Raw genomic sequence first — 18,787 nt, 5'->3', positions numbered from 1 at the left:
CTGATCGATGTTTCTCTCTCATCGATGTTTCTAACTCTCTCCCTTCTAATCCCTCTCCCTTCCTCTCTGTAAAAAATCAATAAAATATATTAAAAAAAGAAGAAGAAGGGAAGCATTTTAGGAGATTTCTTTGGAGAGAGATGTTGCAGTTTCATAAGTCTCTAGTCCCTATCATTTAAATACCCAAGGTGGTAGGAAGGGCAATGGAGAGATACTTTCACTTAAACTCTAGTGACAAAGCTTCCATGGGACCTCAAAGAGATCTTTGCATTGAGTTCTCTATAGCTGGTTTTTGCTAATGCACAAAACCTCTGAGAAAGTACCGCACCTGGAAAAGCTAACGTGGACTCCGTGGAAGAATAGCCATGATTGATTTGCACTATTTCTGCATTTTCATCATTTACTTGTATTGGGGCAGAAGATTTGCAAGTAATTTTGTGGACCAGATTTGGATCACACAGAAGAAAATGCTGGCATAGGGCTGCCTTCAATCCAGTACAACAAGGTTGTCCAGCCAGGTACAGGGACTCAAACAGTAAGAGGATACATATGAACTGGTTATTTAGGGATGCAGAGTCACAGCATAGGATTTCATGCACCTTGACTAAGGGAAATGAATTTAGAGAGATCCAGCAGAAAGCCTCCCAAAAGCTTGTACATGCATATATAGAGACACACACATATCTACACCCCTCAAGAGAGTAAAATTTAGACTCAGAGAGAGGCCAGTTTATAACGGGACCAGTTCATATAAAACAATTGTAATTTCAGTATCACTCCTTGCCACTCTTAATCCTCTTACCTCTTCCCACCAATGCTGAGAAGTGAGTGGGCACTGTAAACTGATTAACAGGCTGGGCGGGGTGGCAAGGAAAATAAATGCAAGACAGAGAAAGAGAAGAAACCAAATTTTCCTTCCTTTCCTTTCCTAGGCTTCTAGCTAGAAGACAACACAGTGGGGAGTGGGGAAGATTTGACAATATGTTAAATTCAGATCTAATGCATATATATAGTGGACTGAGCATTCTAATTACTAAATTAAGGCGTGTTTCTGACATAAAGTGACTGGGAGTTCTGTCTGTGGCCTAATTGTGAGCCACAGTTAGAATTGGAATTTGATCAGGTTTTGCTATGGGGTAGGACAGTTTGCTCCACTGAACACATTTTTAAAGTCACTGAGAGGCAAAAATAAAGTTGTGTTTTATGTAAGTCAGAGGCACATTTTTTCAATATATTTGGGAATTGGCTAATGACTATTAGCACTTCCCTAAAAGCCTCTCATAATGGCTAGTTATATGGGAACTTGCTCAGCTTACATTGTGGATATCATCTGGCCCCACAATTTGAGCCTTAATTTCCTACTTCAGAATACCAATAGCAACATCAACCAAACATGATTTATCAAACTTTTTAAAATAAAAAAAATTATATTTATTTTACCACAGTACAATTATAGCCTATGTTCACAATAGTAGTCCTAGGGGAATAAACGGTTCCCAAGTGAATTCTGAAGTAACAAATAAAAATTACATATTGCTAACAGTAATTAAGCAACTGGGTTGACTGTATTTCCTGTATTACAATTCATGGTAAAAAGTGGAAATTTGTATAAAGTATACAAAAAATTCTACCAATCAGAATATTTATTAATATAACAAATATATTTGTAATAATGCTTTGATGGTACTTTGGGGATTAACAAGTATTTTCACATTGTCTGTTTGAACTTATGAGCAATTTAACATTAACAAGTTAATAAAATTTTTAATGGGAGTTTCTAGAGCCATCCTGAGCTCGTGTGTGTGTGTGTGTGTGTGTGTGCGCATGCACGCTTGTGTGTAGTATGCTGTGTATGTTGATGCATATACATGTGTATGTATGCCGATGGATGAAAACAAATAGGGAAAAGTTATATTCTCTATGTTTACTAAAATCCATCAGCCACATGGCTAATTTTATTTTTTATGATAATACATTTCAGAAGATTTCAATCTTCTTATTTCCCTGTCAACTTTTCAGACAAAAACACAGATATTGGCTTAAAGGTGTGTGTGTGTGTGTTTTTTAATATCTCATACCTTTTGTGAGAAACACCAAAAATTATGAGAACTGTCTATTTACAAACTGACCATAAAATTGAACCCATGTTTCGAGACTAACATTTCTAGTAAAGTCCAGGGAAACATCACATTGATAGTCGACAACAGTCAGCATGTGCAAATAGGCTACGTAACCTTGCTACCCAGCAGGAGGGTTCTCAAGAGCTGCACACACAAATCTCTTCTCAACAATTTTAATTAGGAAATGTCTCACGACTGACAAATGCATTCATTATTTCCTTGAATGGTTCGTCAGAGTCTACATTTTTGAGTCTTAGACCTTTCTTTATGATAACGTTTGGAGTTAAATCAGAAAAATAAGATTGATATTTACCTATAATCTAATAGCAAGATAAAGGTTTGTTCTTAACTCTAAAATGTTTTGCAAGGCATAATCACTTAAATTCATGGGAACTTTCTAACACAAGTCATTGGTGATATGTTTGTTTGTTTGTTTCATCATTGCAAAACTTGATCTTTGTGAGACACTAGAAATTCCTAGTGAGTTATACAAAGGTGAAGTTCACTGAAATCCTAAAACAAATAGTGATCTCTAGGTTCAGAAAATGATATTACTCTAAGGTGAGTGAGTGGCTGTCCTAGAACTGGTTAGAGTAGAGATCTGAAAATGTTTCTGGAGTTTAAAAGTGGTTCTTAAATTGTGTGTGTGTGTGCTGGTGGTAGTGAGGTTTTTAAATACTACAATGATGAATTATCAAATAAGAATTTATCGCCTGGGTATAATACCACAATTTCAACACATAATTGGAGAAACTGGTGAATTCTAAAATCCATGGGGAAGTAGGGATATTCCGGGATGGAACCAAGATGAAGAACAGGGCTTGGCCCTTCAGATGCCGGACAAGCAATCACATAAACATGATTTTATCCTTTGATAGTGTATCAGCAAATTAACTTTAAACATGCTATTTGAAGAATGCGTTTGGCATAGAAAGACTGCTTCCCCTTTCTCATATCTATACTTCTATTCATAATATCAAAAAAGGGAGCATATCTTGCATCCTCTCCAAATATAATTCATTTGTTTTCTTCTATAATATACCTTACATTAAGGAAGACCCTGAGGTGGAGAAATGTGTACCTACTCCAAATCTTACTCAGGTTGAACCCATCCTAGGAAGTATAGAAAGTCAAAATAGCAAAATGCTTAAGAGCATAGGCTTTGTGTTTGTTCCTGCAACTATCCCAGCAAATGACCACAAACCTCCTGACCTCAAGTGTCCAGTTCCATCATGGGACCTGTTGGAACTACAGGTTTTCTGTGGTAGCTGCAGGCATTGATATCTTCCAAACTCAGAAAAAAAAATCATTGAGTGCTGTTTTAAAATACTTTTTAAAGATATGAAACAATGTATAAAAGTATTTTCACATGCATTCTATTTGGATATATGTATCCCAGAAGAACTAATTTATACAGTTTAAAAACAAGTGCTGCACTAATAGAATATATGCATATAGATCAGATAGTAAGTTAACATTTTTATGTCTTTCTCCTTCTGCTGAAAATTATGATTCATGCTACAATGAAAAATGAATCTTGGGCAAGACACCCAAGAACATAAAAGTGAATTCAGTCTTATAAAGGGTATCTATCACCTTCTCTGATAGAGAGTATCAATTATACCTGGCAAAAATAGTTAATTTAAATTCCCTGGTCACTTAGAATTAATTTGCCTCCCTTTGATATCTCTTTTTCTTTGTCCCATAATATCCTACTTTATTCTCTGTATAGCACTATTGCTACCTTGTTCACTTATGTGTCTATTTACCTGCCTCCCACTATTGGGATATAAACTGTATATGAATCTTGGTCCTATACCTATTGGCATTCCTATCACCTAGAGCAGCACCTGGCTCAGAGAAGGCATTTAATGAATATTTATTGACTGGACAAAGAAATAAATCAAATAATTAATTTTTTAAAGTATTAATTTTACAAAATTTTGACAAAAATTCTAGGGAGTAAAAAATACAGATTGGTGTTTTATTCTATAGAAATCTATTATTAAATCACTAATCTATTATTAAATCACTAATATTATATTCCACTGATAATTTCAGTAATCATTGAGATACATAGAAGTGCCTCAAATGTACAATTTTCCTTTTTAATATACGTAACTAATATTTAAATTCACAAGAGTCCACAAAGACTATAGGATTTATCACATTTAGTAGGTTTTCAATGAACCTTTGAGCCCAAATAAATAAATAAATAAAAATAAAATAAAAAAGTCCAAGAATAATGGAGATGGGTCCTCTATTTAAATGTTGTTGTGTTTTCTTTTTGTTTATAGAAAAGACTGAGCTGACACAAATGTCTAAGATATTTGTTTTATTTGCAAATAAAATCTCTATAGTCTTGTAGTTCAAACCACACAAATTTATCTAAGACTGAGAATTTCTACAAAACTTAAAGAATTATTTGTCAAACTAAACATTGACTCTCAGTCTTCAGGTACAACTGTAGAAACTCTAGCTAAATGAGTGAATACACAGAGACCTTGATCTTTTTGATTCCAAGAACCACATATTATCCTTTGCCAAATATAAGTTCTGTTTTGACATGTTAATCTTGTGTCATAATATCTATTACTATTCTCCTTACTGGTAAGAAAAAAAGATAAACTAAAAAATGCATTAATGTCCCTTGTGTAGGAATATCAAAATGTTAATATATTTCATGTGTGAAAATCTCAAAATATTCTCATAACCGTCAAACTGCCAAAGTGAAACTATACAAATATTCCTGGAAGTCTAGCTGCTATGAGAGTTGATCTCTGTTGCTTTGCTGAAGTGCAAAAATCAGCCAATGTCACTGATAAGATACGGTTGTCAAAGTTAGGATTATAGGCCAGACCATTCAGACACATCATTGGAACTGACACTTTTTAAAAAGAAACCAAGAATCCTTTAAATTCTACTTCAGTCCCTCTTGAAAATGTTTAATCAAAATTAGAGCAATCCAAACATATCTACTGCTTAGAATATGCAAGTTCACTGTCCTAAAATTGTCAAGTCCCTATTATCTGATATCACATCACAGGGAAAAGTAGACAGATAGCCTCTGCCATGTCCAATTTAAAGTACAAATCTTAACTCTAATTGGACAAAAAAAAAGAGAGACAAAAACAGGTGTTTTTCATTTTAGCACTTCATTTGTCACTTGTGGAAACTGTACTTTTTATCAGTAAAGGTTTGACTTATAGTGAACCTGAGGTGAGTGAAAAATCTCCTTATGCTGTCCCCCATTTCCTTTAAAAGATAGCAGACCACCATTCTTTACCCGTCATGCTGTAAATAATGTTAGTCCGTCTCTCTGCTTTTATTTTCCCTCCTACTCTCTGATTCATTCTGCACTCCACTACTGGACTGATGCTCCTAAAATATCATTTGGTTCACATTATTCTTTGGCTGAAAAGTACTTCCTGTCTCTTACCTCTTCAGGATTTTTATCCAAGACCCTTCAATTCACATTTAAGGTCTATTATTTCACCACCTTTCACTTTTTACGTCTACTCTGTCACTATTACCTGTAAACAAACCTCTTGTAGTAATGAGCTGAATGTTCTCCTCATGCTATTTCTGGAGAGTGTGATTTTGTATTGTTTTTTTTTCATGAAATACCCTTCCCCCACTCCTTAGGACTCTTCTTTTTAAGAACTAGACAAAATAACATCTCCTCCACAAAAAGTTCGCTGGGAATACTCCCATAAACACTTCTCTTTCTCCCTGTGATTTCTCCTTGCACGGCTATTCTTCATTCATCATGTATTTCCTTGGGCCATCTTTGATCTTATTATTTAAAGTAAATGCTTCAAACCCTTTACAGTTTTTGTGCGCTGACATGATCTCCAAAAGTAGACCATGGGTTCCTTGAAGGCAGTGGCCATTTCCTAAATCCTTTTAATCAACTTTGATAGTTAGCACAGTGACCTTCATAAAATAAGGTTATAATTAGTGTTCCCTAAATCAAGGATTTCTACAATATTTAGAAGTAGACTATATATATGAAGAAACTGAGGTCCAAAATCATTCATTGACATGCTCAAGGTTTGGTTTGCTTGATTATTAAAGATCTTTTCTATGTATACCAAAGTTACATTATTTTTGTTTCTTAATTGGTTGTTACTAAGCCAAGTAATGCATGAAATCCACTAACTTTAATAAAGTGTGTGTATATATACTATGAGTGTATGTATATACATATGATTACATATGTGTGTGTGTGTGTGTGTGTGTGTGTGTGTGTGTGTATATATATATATATATATATATATATATATATATATATATATATAAAACAATAGGCATAAACAACTAAAGTTTCTTTACAGATACTGATATTTCAAGGGAAACTCTAAAGATCTGAATTTTAATGATTTATCAAGTAAAAAACAATATTCAAGAATTGTGATGACAATGGGGATATTAATATTTTTAATGCACTTTTAGTGACATGACCAATATTCTAGAGAGAATCAAATATTGCAAAAGTCTCTGATTTCCTATTAAAATATTATCTTCTGCAACATATAACTATAAACAAATAATAGTAAATTTATGTTTTTCCATGAAAGTGGATACATAGCTCAATTTAATTCCTGTGATATTTAAAATGTAGTGGGTAATTGCAAGTTCAACTTTATACTGAAGTTTTTAATATGCTAGTATGTGAAAAATATGTAGAAATAATATTACTGAAGACAAATTAATACATATTTTTAAATCAATGGTAACTTGGGTTCTAGTTAAAGTTAGCTTGACATACATTGGATTTGTCTCTTCAAAGTACTTTATCTCTGGGCAGTTTAACGTCAATGTTACACATTGTCACTTACCATCTTTCAGGATGGTTTCTCGCTCTGTGCCATCTATCTTCTGCCGGCCAATTAGAAAACTGGTGGTGTCAGCAAAGTAGATATAATTGGTTTCTGCATGAAAATCTAAAGCTCGAGGGTTTACCAGATTTTCTATGGGGATCATGTATTCATCAGCTATCTTGGTATTCAAGTCCATTCCTCTAACAATTCCTGGGCGTCCTTTCCCATAAAAAAGGAACAACTCATTCTTGGGTCCTGCAGAATGAAGATTACAAACATAAACAACTGATGCTGCCTAATCTTCTTTACACTTCATAATGCCACTGTTTAATTAACTGGCACAATTAGCGTTTTTAAAATTCAATACCCAAAATTAAACTCTAAAATATGCCAAATGTATCTTGATGCAAGAAGACCAGTTAACTGCATTACTTTAATTAAAACAGAAATTACTTCCGTGAATGGGTTATATTTAGTTAATTTTTTTGTTCGTAAGTGTCAGTATAGCAAAAAAGAAAGAAAGATCATTGGAAAACTTGTAACTGTAAAATGGACATTTATCAAAACATCCGGCACATTTAATTTTACAATTCATTATAATTTATCTAACACGTTTTGCAGATACCAATTATAGAATTCATTATGTTTGACAATGCTAACACTTCAGAATTGATAAAACACTCTCCCCACCCCTCAGAGTTTGCATCTACAAACTGTTAGAGGTAAACAAAGCACTCGCACAGCATCACATACTTACATGTGAATATGTGACAATTATTTAATCATGTGATTTATATTTTTAAGAAATTAAATCAAATGCCAGTTACAGCATCACTTTTTTCTTTGCATCTTAATTAATATGTTAGAGGTCAATGCCAGTAACTCTGATGTGCAACACTGCCGTTATAAAAAAAACACACAAAATAAAAACAAAAGCCCCAGACAGAACTGCCTCCTGGGTTAAAATGCAAAAATCAAGTCAGCTCTTTGTAGAGTGAACTAACTCCTTCAGACTTTTATATAAAAACATATGCAAGGCCAAGACCGGTTTGGCTCAGTGGATAGAGCATCGGCTTGCGGACTGAAGGGTCCCAGGTTCGATTCCGGTCAAGGGCATTTACCTGGGTTGCGGGCACATCCCCAGTAGAGGGTGTGCGGGAGGCAGCTGATCGATGTTTCTCTCTCATCGATGTTTCTAACTATCTTTCTCCCTTCCTCTCTGTACTCTGTAAAAAATCAATAAAATATTAAAAAAAAAACAAAAAAGATATGCAAGGTTCTCCAATTGCTAGGGCACCCGATACTTAATTTAGTCTATATAATTTAAAGGAATTACTTTAAGGGAAAACATACTGTTTTATTTTTAAATGGAGAATACAAATGACTCAATTATATTTGAATAACCAGACCATGTGATTTTTAGTAATATGTCTGAATTATAGAAAATTTGAAAAAAATAAAAACTAATAACATATAAACACACCACCCTCAATATAAACTGTATTATAATTCTCTATATTTTCTTTCAGTTTTTAATTAATGTTATTGAATATTAAACATATGTAAGCAAATTTTATAACATTTCAATACATATAGAATAAAAATAAAAAAAATCTCACGTATCTAGTACATATCTTAAGAATATTCCCAGAACATAGGAAGACATGCACATACCCCAATTCTATCCCAGAGACATTGATAGCCTAATTATTGAGTTCATAATGTACTTTGTAAAAGTTTTAGACAAATGTATGTATTTCCCCAGAGTAGGTTGTATAACTTTACGTGTTTGAATTATATGTGTGAATTCTCATATGAATTCATTTTATTCTTCTTGTATTCTTGATATTCATCCATGGTTGTAATCATTGTTCATTCATTTTCACTACTGTTTTCTATTCCTTTGTGTGACTATTTCAGATTTAATTTATCTAGCTAGTTTTCTAATTAACACTTATATAGAAGGGGGCATTCCATTTTTATATGCTACTTTTGTTATTATATCTTAGTATTAATATTATGTTCTATGTTGATTATTTTAAGCCTTACATTATTTCAGTATGATTAGTATAATACATGATAATTTGCCAAACCACTCCCAGGTTGGTTTTATCTTTTTTATTATTATAATAATAATGTGATAAGCATCTTTTTCAACCTACAAGTTTATATATTTTCTTAGATGATCTCTTAATATACATTTCCAGAAATCTAATTACTGGGTAAAGAATATTTACATTCCTCTTCCTCATTGTCCTCAAAGTCTTTCAGTATCTGAGCATATTTTAAATAACGTACTAGGTTATTTAAAAGTAGTGCATATTATTTGAAAATTAACAGTCTTGAGTATTTTCTACCAACGTTATATGCATACTTTTCTTTAATAAAGTATAGATCTATTATATATGTATTTTAGTACCCTATTTTTAAAAAATTAATGATATTTTGTTGCATCATTAAAAAGTCTTCAAAACATTCATTCCAATCGCAGCATCTTGTTTGCTACTAGAGAGGCAATATAACATAGTCAGCTACTTACCTACTGTTAGAAATTAGATTGTTTCTGAGTTTGTATTATTATTGTAAATACTTAAATAAATTTCTTCAGTCAAAAGTGGGATAACTTGTTAAAGGGTAGTAAAAGGATAGTATTAGCTTTACATTTTGAAAAATGTATTGATATCTTTACAATAGTTATAACAATTTCCAATTCTATTATCAATGCATAAGAAGGCTGATTTTCTCATACTCAGTCTTGCTAACATTTATTTTTGCTTTCATTTTTAATAGATGTTTTAACTGGTAATTGGTAAACCTGGTATTTTATTGATTTAATGTATGTGTGTGTGTACCTGTGTGCATGTATATTTTAAATAAGAATGGTAGCTCTTTTCCCTTGTTTTCTTTACTCACTTCTTTTAATCATTCAATACCTACTTTAAAGTTTTTTCTACTGTGTTTTCCTGTACGACAGACGACTTAAAACTGAAAACATTCCACAGGTGGTCATAGAGCCATAGTACCCCAAACAGATGTACGAGCTGAGGTTTGGAATATGGAAACAAGGCCATCTTTTGCTGATCTGCTGGTGCTCATCCAATGGAGAACTCGAGTTTTTCCACACTGACCTTCTCCCCTGGTGCGTATCAAAGGCAAGAAAGAGGGTGTCTCTTTGTTTTGTTCTGTGATGTTTTGCTTGGTTTACCAGTAGGGTACTATTGGTTGTTACATGTTTCTGGAGCTAACAGCTGTGGTGCAAGCTTCCTGATTCCTGGATCTCAGCTCAGAGGATGTGTTTCTGAATTTACCATTGCCATTGGTGGCATCCTGATGCCCTAGCTTCTGATTTTGGCAGAGGTTCCGGCTTTAAGCCAGGTTAGTTTGATGATGGTTTTTGAACAATGTTCTGAATTCTAGAATCTGCTGCTTCAGGCTTTTTAATGATTTTGTAAGCACCTGTTTGCATTTGACCCTCTGTGTTTAAAATACCTAGGACTATTTCTTTTCATATAAATGTTCCCTGATTGACACTAAATTAGGGATGATTGAAACTTATGAAACTCTGATCTTACACTTCTCCCCCAAAATGTGTGCATATGCATGTATGATTTTATTTTTACATGACATGCCATAACTTCCCAAGTGGTAACCAGGACATTTTAAAGGTTGGTTATACACATATGTATACACACACACACACACACACACACACACACACACACAACTTCTATCTCGAGACTTCTGACACAGACCCTCAATTTTCCAGAGGATTTACTGAACATGAGATCTGTCATCTCTACATACCCAACATTTTATATACAATTAGAAATAAAACAAAATACTAAAATGCACATTTTATAACCATTGAGCCTCTTGGTTCTAATTTAAAAGTATTGGCTGACCGGCGTGGTTCGGTGGTTGATCATCTACCTATTAACCAGGAGGTCATGGTTTGATTCCCTGTCAGGGCACGTGCCCAGGTTGAGGGCTCAATTCCCAGTGTGGGGGGTCAGGAAGCAGATGATCAATGATTCTCTCTCATCATTGATGTTTCTGTCTCTCTTTCCCTCTCCCTTCCTCTCTCTAATATATATATATATACTTAAAAGTATTAGTACTACTAATTCTGTTTATACTTAAAACTATAACCACTTTAGTGGTCTCATTTCATAGTTCTCAGCAAGCACATGACAAAAAAAAATAGAAAATATGGCAGGACAGTGACCAAAGAGAGACAACTGATAGAAATAAAAAGCCTTGCTATGACAAAATGAAGACAAATGGACATTATAAAAAGCAGTCATCATACCTTTAAAAATTATGGTATTTGGGGACATTTAAAGAGAAATAGTATCCATGTAGACACCATTTCTAAAAGAGCCATTCTACTATATATGATTGTAAAGGCCCCCAAAGACCTTAACTAATTTCTGTGAAAAAATGTAAACTTAAAAAAGTCATTTATAAAAAAATAGCTTATTTAAATAAAGATTAACTAAATTGCTCTAGCATATTTCAAGAATAAAATGAAGATATATCTAGTAGAAGCTTTTAAATAAAATTATTTAAAAATATGAATTAGCAAAGCTCCATTTACCTGGAACATTAAATAATAAAATTAATTTCACTTCCCAGTGATACTAAATAAGGTGAACCACTGCTTTGTGTAAATTTCTGTTGACCTAACCAACATACCTCTTACTAGTAGAAGCATCTTTTTTTTTTTTACTAGTAGAAGCATCTTGGTTCAGATAAGAGAAAATCTGGTCAACCACTGATTTGAGCTTAATAGACCACAAACATTCTTTAAGGAATAAAGGGAAGGGTCTTTCTAAAGGTCTTTCCTAAAGTATATTTCCAGGACATCCATAAATTTAGTCACTCTACAGCCCAATTAGTTTTCTCATTCACATTGTCAAACACACACACATACAAACACACACACTCGTGCGCACACATTCACAAACACATGCACAAAAACACTCAATACTGATTTTGAGAAAATTGACTGCCACATATTTGCAGTCAGATTTCACTTGGTGAAGTCTCATGTTATTATGGATATTGATGCTGCTAATTAATACTGTAAACCCTATTCTGTAGCAGTAGCTGTTGGCAAATGTTTGATTTTGACAACATACTTTTGCATGACCTGCCATCACTTCCCAAGTTGAAGCCAGTCCTGCAGCGACAGGTCCGTGTTTTGTAGCTGCTGCTGAGCAGACAGATGTGTGAACATCCCCCTGGCATTCCATATGGATCCACTTCACATGCATGGCTTCTGACTGCAACAAATAGAAACAGTACACTTGGAATTCTCCAAAGACAAGATAATTATGTGTATCAGTATGCGGAATTGTTTTACAGTATAAGAAGAAGAATCTTAGCAAAAAAAAAACAAAAAAAAAAAACCCACACACGCCCAAATACCAAACTATTTAGTACCAGAATCAATGAGAGAGTGTAAACTCCATAGAAAAGAGGTAGGGATTTGCAAAAATCCTCCTTTGACTACATTTAAAAACTAATTCTGAGATATAATATGCTATTATATTAAACTGTTTATATATAAGCAAAATTAAACTATTTTGGTGCATGCTTATTGTATATATATAAAAGGTATAGTAAAAGTATCCCAGTTAGGTTGTTAAGTATAAAAAGGATTTATCCATAATAAACCATAATTATCTAACCTAAACTAAAGGTAATTCAGTGATTATCTTTACTGAAGACATTGCCGTTTTGAGAACTCTCTTAGAAAATGAATTGGTGTGTGTGTGTGTGTGTGTGTGTGTGTGTGTGTGTGTGTAACTGAAATTGCCAAAAGGAGGAGGCTGAGTTTGCATGTGGAGATAGAGGAATAGAAGGTCATTTTATAAATGTTGAAGCTACAGAATAAGAAAAAAGAACAGGAAAAGTACCATATGGAGAGTATGAGAAACAGAATGATGAGTCAAAGAGAAAGGGCTGTAGTAGGAAAATGTCAGTAAGATTTTATGTATTATTGTAATTATACTGATTTTTGAGCATCAATTACTTGGAATTACAATGAATAACATGGCAATTTTCTTTTCATAATAAAACTGCTACACTTTTAGAAATTGTGCCACAATTTTTTGTATTCACTCAATTTTATCTTTTCAGTGGGACTTCCTCTGACCATTTAATATCAAATTGTAAACCAGCCCTATCCCTGACACTCATCATCCTTATGGGCTTAATTTTTCTCATATGTTAATGTTCAGATAATTATAGTGTTAATTTGAAGGATAAAAAGATGATGAAAAGTTTTGTTGGTGGCCTTTGTATTTTGTATTTTTCTATACTAGAGGCCCAGTGCATGAGATTTGTGCACTAATGGGGGGCGTGGTCTGCGGGGATAGGCCACTGAGGGAGCGCTGCTCATCTCTGTCTGCCGAGCAGCTGTGGACCCGCCCTCTGAGGGTCTGCTCCCTGTTCCGGCATCTTCTGTGGAGCAGGAGCACTTGCCTCTCCAGGGGACCCAGTTGGGGCCGGGGCAGGGACAATAGCACTGAGTAGACCTCAGTCCCATGGCAGCCATGAACCCACCTCCCAGTCTCCAGGATCAGCTATGCAAGCACTGTAGCGTGACCTGGGGCATCTGGAAGAGGTGGCAGGAAGCGAGGAGGAGGAGCCTGGGGTGAGGAGGTGATGATTGCAGCCCAGGTTCCTGCTCCTAGGCCCAGGGTTTGCAGCGGGAGCAGCCACTCATCCCATTCAGCCAAGCGGCACTCCCACTGTGGGAGTGCACTGACCACCAGGGGGCAGCTCCTGTGTTGAGCATCTTCCCCCTGGTGGTAAGTGCACATCATAGCGACTGGTCGACCGGTCATTCTGGTCATTCTGCCATTCTGGTTGTCCCACCATTCAGTCGTTGGGCTTTTATTATAGAAGATGTGATTTAGCCTAAAATGTATTCATGAATAAGCATCACTAACCTACTATGCAAAATAACTAGTTTGTGTTATTGACAAATACGAAGAAACACTGCAGTGTAGTCATTAAAAATTATTTTTAATAAATATGCATAAAAAACACCTTAGGAAGTTAAGTCAAAAGACCCCAATGCTTGCAATAAAACTGAACCAGTACTGTAAGAAAGTAACCTGATTTGAAATTTCTCTCCAAAATGATACTAAAAAACTCTTAGTATCTTAGCATCTGGGTTTCCTGACTACATGCCTGATGACTGAAATCTCCTTCCTGAATCTAAATCTAGCTCTCATTTTAACTTTATGCTTGTAGAAATGATTCACCAGGAACTGAACAATTTGTCATTTAAACTTGAGAAGGGACCTCTATCCATTGTGTCAAGCAGACATGTGCACTTTTGTTAATCAAAACAGAGAATTTATGATTTTCCCACTTTAGCATAATACAAAGGCACAAGGACCATAACCATCCAATTCACCATCATGAAGTCTATGAAGAAGTCTGGCATCTTACCTATAGGTTGAGTTCTTTTGTGATAGATTCGGAGTCCTCGAGCATTTTCCATTTTAATGAATGAATGCATATCTGTGGCATTAAATCGGTTTATCCTTATGATGTTGAAGTTATCAGAAATGGTTGCATATAAATAGTCTTCAAACACAGTTATACCATAAAATTGTCTGACCTATAAAGAGGGACAAACATAACTAGATTTTTAATTATGCTGCTTTCAACTTCAAAGAAAAACAGATTGCTATGTACTAGTCTGAACAATTCCCTTCGTAGCAGAGTCACATCATATTATTGTTCATTTACTCTCAAAAAAGTCAACACTGTACTCATTTAAAAAATTAATCTGAGAATAAAACATACAGTAGTGGATAAAGCAGTTGCAAATGCATGGGAGAAAATTTCATTCAGGTTTCATTAAGAAAACATGCTCAGTAGCTACTTTTTGAAAGCTAGCAAGAACCAAACCTTTAAGTCTATTCATTAATATGCAGATGGCACTGATATAAAATTGGAGGTGCATTTGTGGGCTTTTTGCTCATATAGACATGGATATGTAGAATATTCAAAAGCATAGCTCTGTCTGTGAAGGAACTAATGCTAAGGTACTTTAAAAAATTCATTTTATAAGTTAAAAATCCCATTTTAAAAAAATCCCAAGTTACGATTAGATTAATACTTGCCCAGCATGGAAATAATAAATGATGAAATCACATATTTGGAATAATTGTAAAGAAAATGTCATCATTTCACTAAGAAATCACATTCTTTCTAAAGCCTATTCATAATGGAAATGGAACTGTTTGCTTGAAAGTAACAATGTTTATTGCTCTCCATGACGCTTTAATAGTGGAAATATCCTCCTTGGTAGGGGTCTTGGAGACTGTGGGGAAGAATAGAAATCTTGAAGTCAAGGAACATTTCCGGTAAAATAGAGAAGTAATGAGTATACTGGTTTTCCCCTTAAAGGCACATGCTAGGCCTTTGGGTATGCCTTGTGTTACACTTAAATTAAAATGATTCTGGCTCAGGATATGGTAGAGCTGTCAATTGATTTTCTGTAGAAATTTTGATACAAAAGCATTTGTCACTATACTTTGGTAACATTGTATTTTGGAGCACTTTTAGTAGAGATTTATAGTTAAGAGAACTTGAGAAACTATATATGGTTTGACTGTAAAAATATTTATAGAACATATTATAATTTTTTCTCTTTTAATCAGGAAATCTTGTTAGTTTTGTATTTTAAGCAAAATCATTGGATTTTTTTATTTCTCAAGCATCTATGATTCAGCATTACTATTTCTGATCTTCTCATGTGAGACATGAGTAGAAGAAGATTGTATGTTGTTTTTTTGTTTTGTTTTGTTTTTTTACCATATCTCATTTCTTCATGTCTAGGCTAAAAGTGAAAGAGTAGAATTAATGGGTTGAATCATTCAATGATAAAGTGCAAATAATCTTTTTTATTTTGTTAGCGTAAGTTTATGTGTGTTTGTGTGAGCATGCATGTATATACTAATATATTTTCAATATAGCTGACATCATATTAACTAAATATACCTATGGCCCAATTTTGCTCAGGGAATTTTTTTTTCTATAGAAATTACAAACCTTTCATTACCATCATTCTGATGCATGTTTGGCTCAAAATTTGGGGCCAGTCATCTAGGAGTGTATGGTTGTGATATATTCACATTACACTCTACATAACTGACAATCCACATCCCATGACTACCGAGGGGGCATTTGAATTCATCAGAGTAGAAAACATGTTCACAATAATAGGATCAAATTTTACTCACTGTCTCCCTGCCTGCATTCAGAAGGGTCTGCTCCCCATAAAGTAAGTACATGTTGCCTGCTCTGTTAACTACTCCCAGTAGAGGTGGAAGGAGCTTAGAGTGGTGAATAGACCATTCTTCCTACAGCCCAAATTCTTCAAAAATGTATCTGTTGGATTACAGAGTGGCCAACTAATTTACATGTCGGATTACTTAGCGGCAGGCCAGCAAAACCAAACAATACAAAGGAAAAAGTAAATTGACAATAAAAATTTCAGACATTCAAAAACTTTATAGTCATGGAGAAAATAATTTGAATTCCTTATCCTTGTTTAAAAATTTAATTATGTATAGGTAAAAAAGCAGGTCCATCATAACCATTTTAGGACAGTTGAAGGTGAGAAATATCTGGCCTCAACTCTAATATTGGAAACTTTATTTATTTATTTTTTTTTACCACCCAGATTAGTGCATTTGTTTATTTTCCAAGAAAAAGGAAAGAATTTAATTCTCAAAAGTTAATTAGAAAGGCAAAGTAACTTAAAGGGATAATTACAGAATATTTTTGCTTTGCATTGCGAAAGAAAAAGATTCATGTTGCTAGAATAAGATACTCACATGAAATTAGTGCAATAAGTGAGGTAAAATTGAATTTGGAAAGCTCTACTACTGAATAAGGCTCATTTCAATTTAGAGATTTCCTGTGAGGTACTTACTGACTGTTATTTGACAAAATAATCTTGTAATCCAGCAAGGGAGAAACTATACAGTTTTGACTATCTGTATAGTTTTTAAATTCTGTGAAAATTTTGAATTCAGTGAAAATTTATTTCAAAATTTTTACAGAAATCTCATTTTAGGAAATACTTGAATATACCAGAAGGAAAAATTTATTCCAACGTATTAAAGCAGCGGTTCTCAACCTGTGGGTCGCAACCCCTTTGGGGGTCGAATGATCCTTTCACAGGGGTTGCCTAAGACCATCGGAAAACACATATTGAATATATAATTACATATTGTTTTTGTGATTAATCACTATGCTTTAATTACGTTCAATTTGTAACAATGAAAATACATCCTGCATATCAGATATTTACATTATGATTCATAACAGTAGCAAAATTACAGTTATTAATTAGCAACGAAAATAATTTTATGGTTGGGGGTCACTACAACATGAGGAACTGTATTAAAGGGTCGCGGCATTAGGAAGGTTGAGAACCACTGTATTAAAGTAATGCTTTTGGAAGCAGACATTTGCTTTTGTTAGCAAAATATCTCCAATGACACATGGAACAAATCCTAGTTTGTTGTTTTTTTTTATAAATAAACTACTTAAATTAGTGTTTAGTGAGTGGGCCACAACATCTGTCATATTTTAGTATTTTCCTTTCTTACTAATCTAGCATTTTTGTTTTGGTTGTTTGGTGTTCCTGTTTTATTTGCGTTGTTTTTGTTTTGTTTTCTGTGCTTTGTTATTAATACAGGGAAGGAAACAATGAGAGGCATATCCAATACATAGAATGCACTGTGAAAAGAACATTCTCCCATCTAGGAAATACATCATAATTTTATGACCCATTGAAGCTTAAATTCATAAGGGATTTTCAACATTGAGATTTGGGGCCTTCTTCTTACTGTGATAACATGCATTTTATTACCTTAGCTGTATTTTTCTAACAAAATTATACTTACTTGTCTGCCTTGAATAATAGTATGTCTGTTCTTTCCTTGGTAGTCCACCACTTCCACGTAGTCCAAGTAAAGATCTACCCAGTAAACCAATTTGTTGACTAGGTCTAGTGCCAGTGCAGCTGGCTGCTCTGTCTTGGAATCAATTATCCTTGTTCTGTTCATGCCATCCATGTCACACCGCTCCACTTTGGCCACATTCCCGTAGTCCGTAAAGAAAAGTTTTCTGTTGAAAGAAAACTAAATGTTAAAGTCGAGGAGGGAGAAAAGCATAGTCAATAGAACCATCTGTAAAAAACAGAACTTTTCCTTCTAATTTACTTCACTGGTTACATCTGTTAGCTTCCCATAACCATTTACATATAATATCACTCATAAACAGAGAAATCTGTTAATGAATATTGCGGGGCATAAGGGAGCAGGTTAACCAACAACTGTAAAATTTCTCCAAAATGAGTGATTATGGTGGGTTTATTTTCGTATTAGGGGAAATGTTTCTTTAAGCCTCATAGAGCCCATACACATACAGCACAGAAGATGCACGCAGCCCGTTTGGTACAAGCTTGTGCAGCGAGCCCAGTCACCAGGCCAGGGCACGTGAGCTATCAGGCTTTATCTTCAACCTGCTTTTCAAATTGGCTGGTACTGTCTGTCTCCTATAAAGGCTATTATGTGGAACTCAAAGATGCTACGAGTGGTTGTGAATCACAAACCTGCGATGGAATTAAGCAGATGGAAAAAGCAAATGTGTTGTTTGTAGCAATGGAGATAAAACATACATAACTCCCCCAAAACCAATCCCAAATTCTTCCAAATATTCCCCAAACACAAAATGTCATGACAGAAATGTGGGCCATTTCTCCTCATTTTCTCCTTCTGCATCTAGAAGAAAAGGCCGAAAAGC

At 34.3% G+C, this 18,787-nt stretch overlaps 1 protein-coding gene across 1 annotated transcript in view; it reads right to left on the bottom strand.

Annotated features, from left to right (window-relative positions):
• The window catches only part of LRP1B (LDL receptor related protein 1B), a 1,379,523-nt gene that overhangs the window by 736,771 nt on the left and 623,965 nt on the right, over nucleotides 1–18,787 (bottom strand). The window contains exons 8-11 of the mRNA XM_036320679.1: nucleotides 17,887–18,109; nucleotides 14,411–14,582; nucleotides 12,085–12,228; nucleotides 6,962–7,198 (exon numbers count right to left, since the gene is read on the bottom strand). Coding sequence (XP_036176572.1) covers nucleotides 6,962–7,198; nucleotides 12,085–12,228; nucleotides 14,411–14,582; nucleotides 17,887–18,109 — 776 coding nt within the window. The remainder of the gene's footprint in view (nucleotides 1–6,961; nucleotides 7,199–12,084; nucleotides 12,229–14,410; nucleotides 14,583–17,886; nucleotides 18,110–18,787) is intronic.

The sequence above is a fragment of the Myotis myotis genome, unplaced genomic scaffold (genome assembly GCF_014108235.1).
Source record: "Myotis myotis isolate mMyoMyo1 unplaced genomic scaffold, mMyoMyo1.p scaffold_m19_p_8, whole genome shotgun sequence".
NCBI classification, from domain to species: Eukaryota; Metazoa; Chordata; class Mammalia; order Chiroptera; family Vespertilionidae; genus Myotis; species Myotis myotis.
Note: the sequence above shows the minus strand (reverse complement) of the source record. Positions and strands in the feature narration are given on the sequence as shown.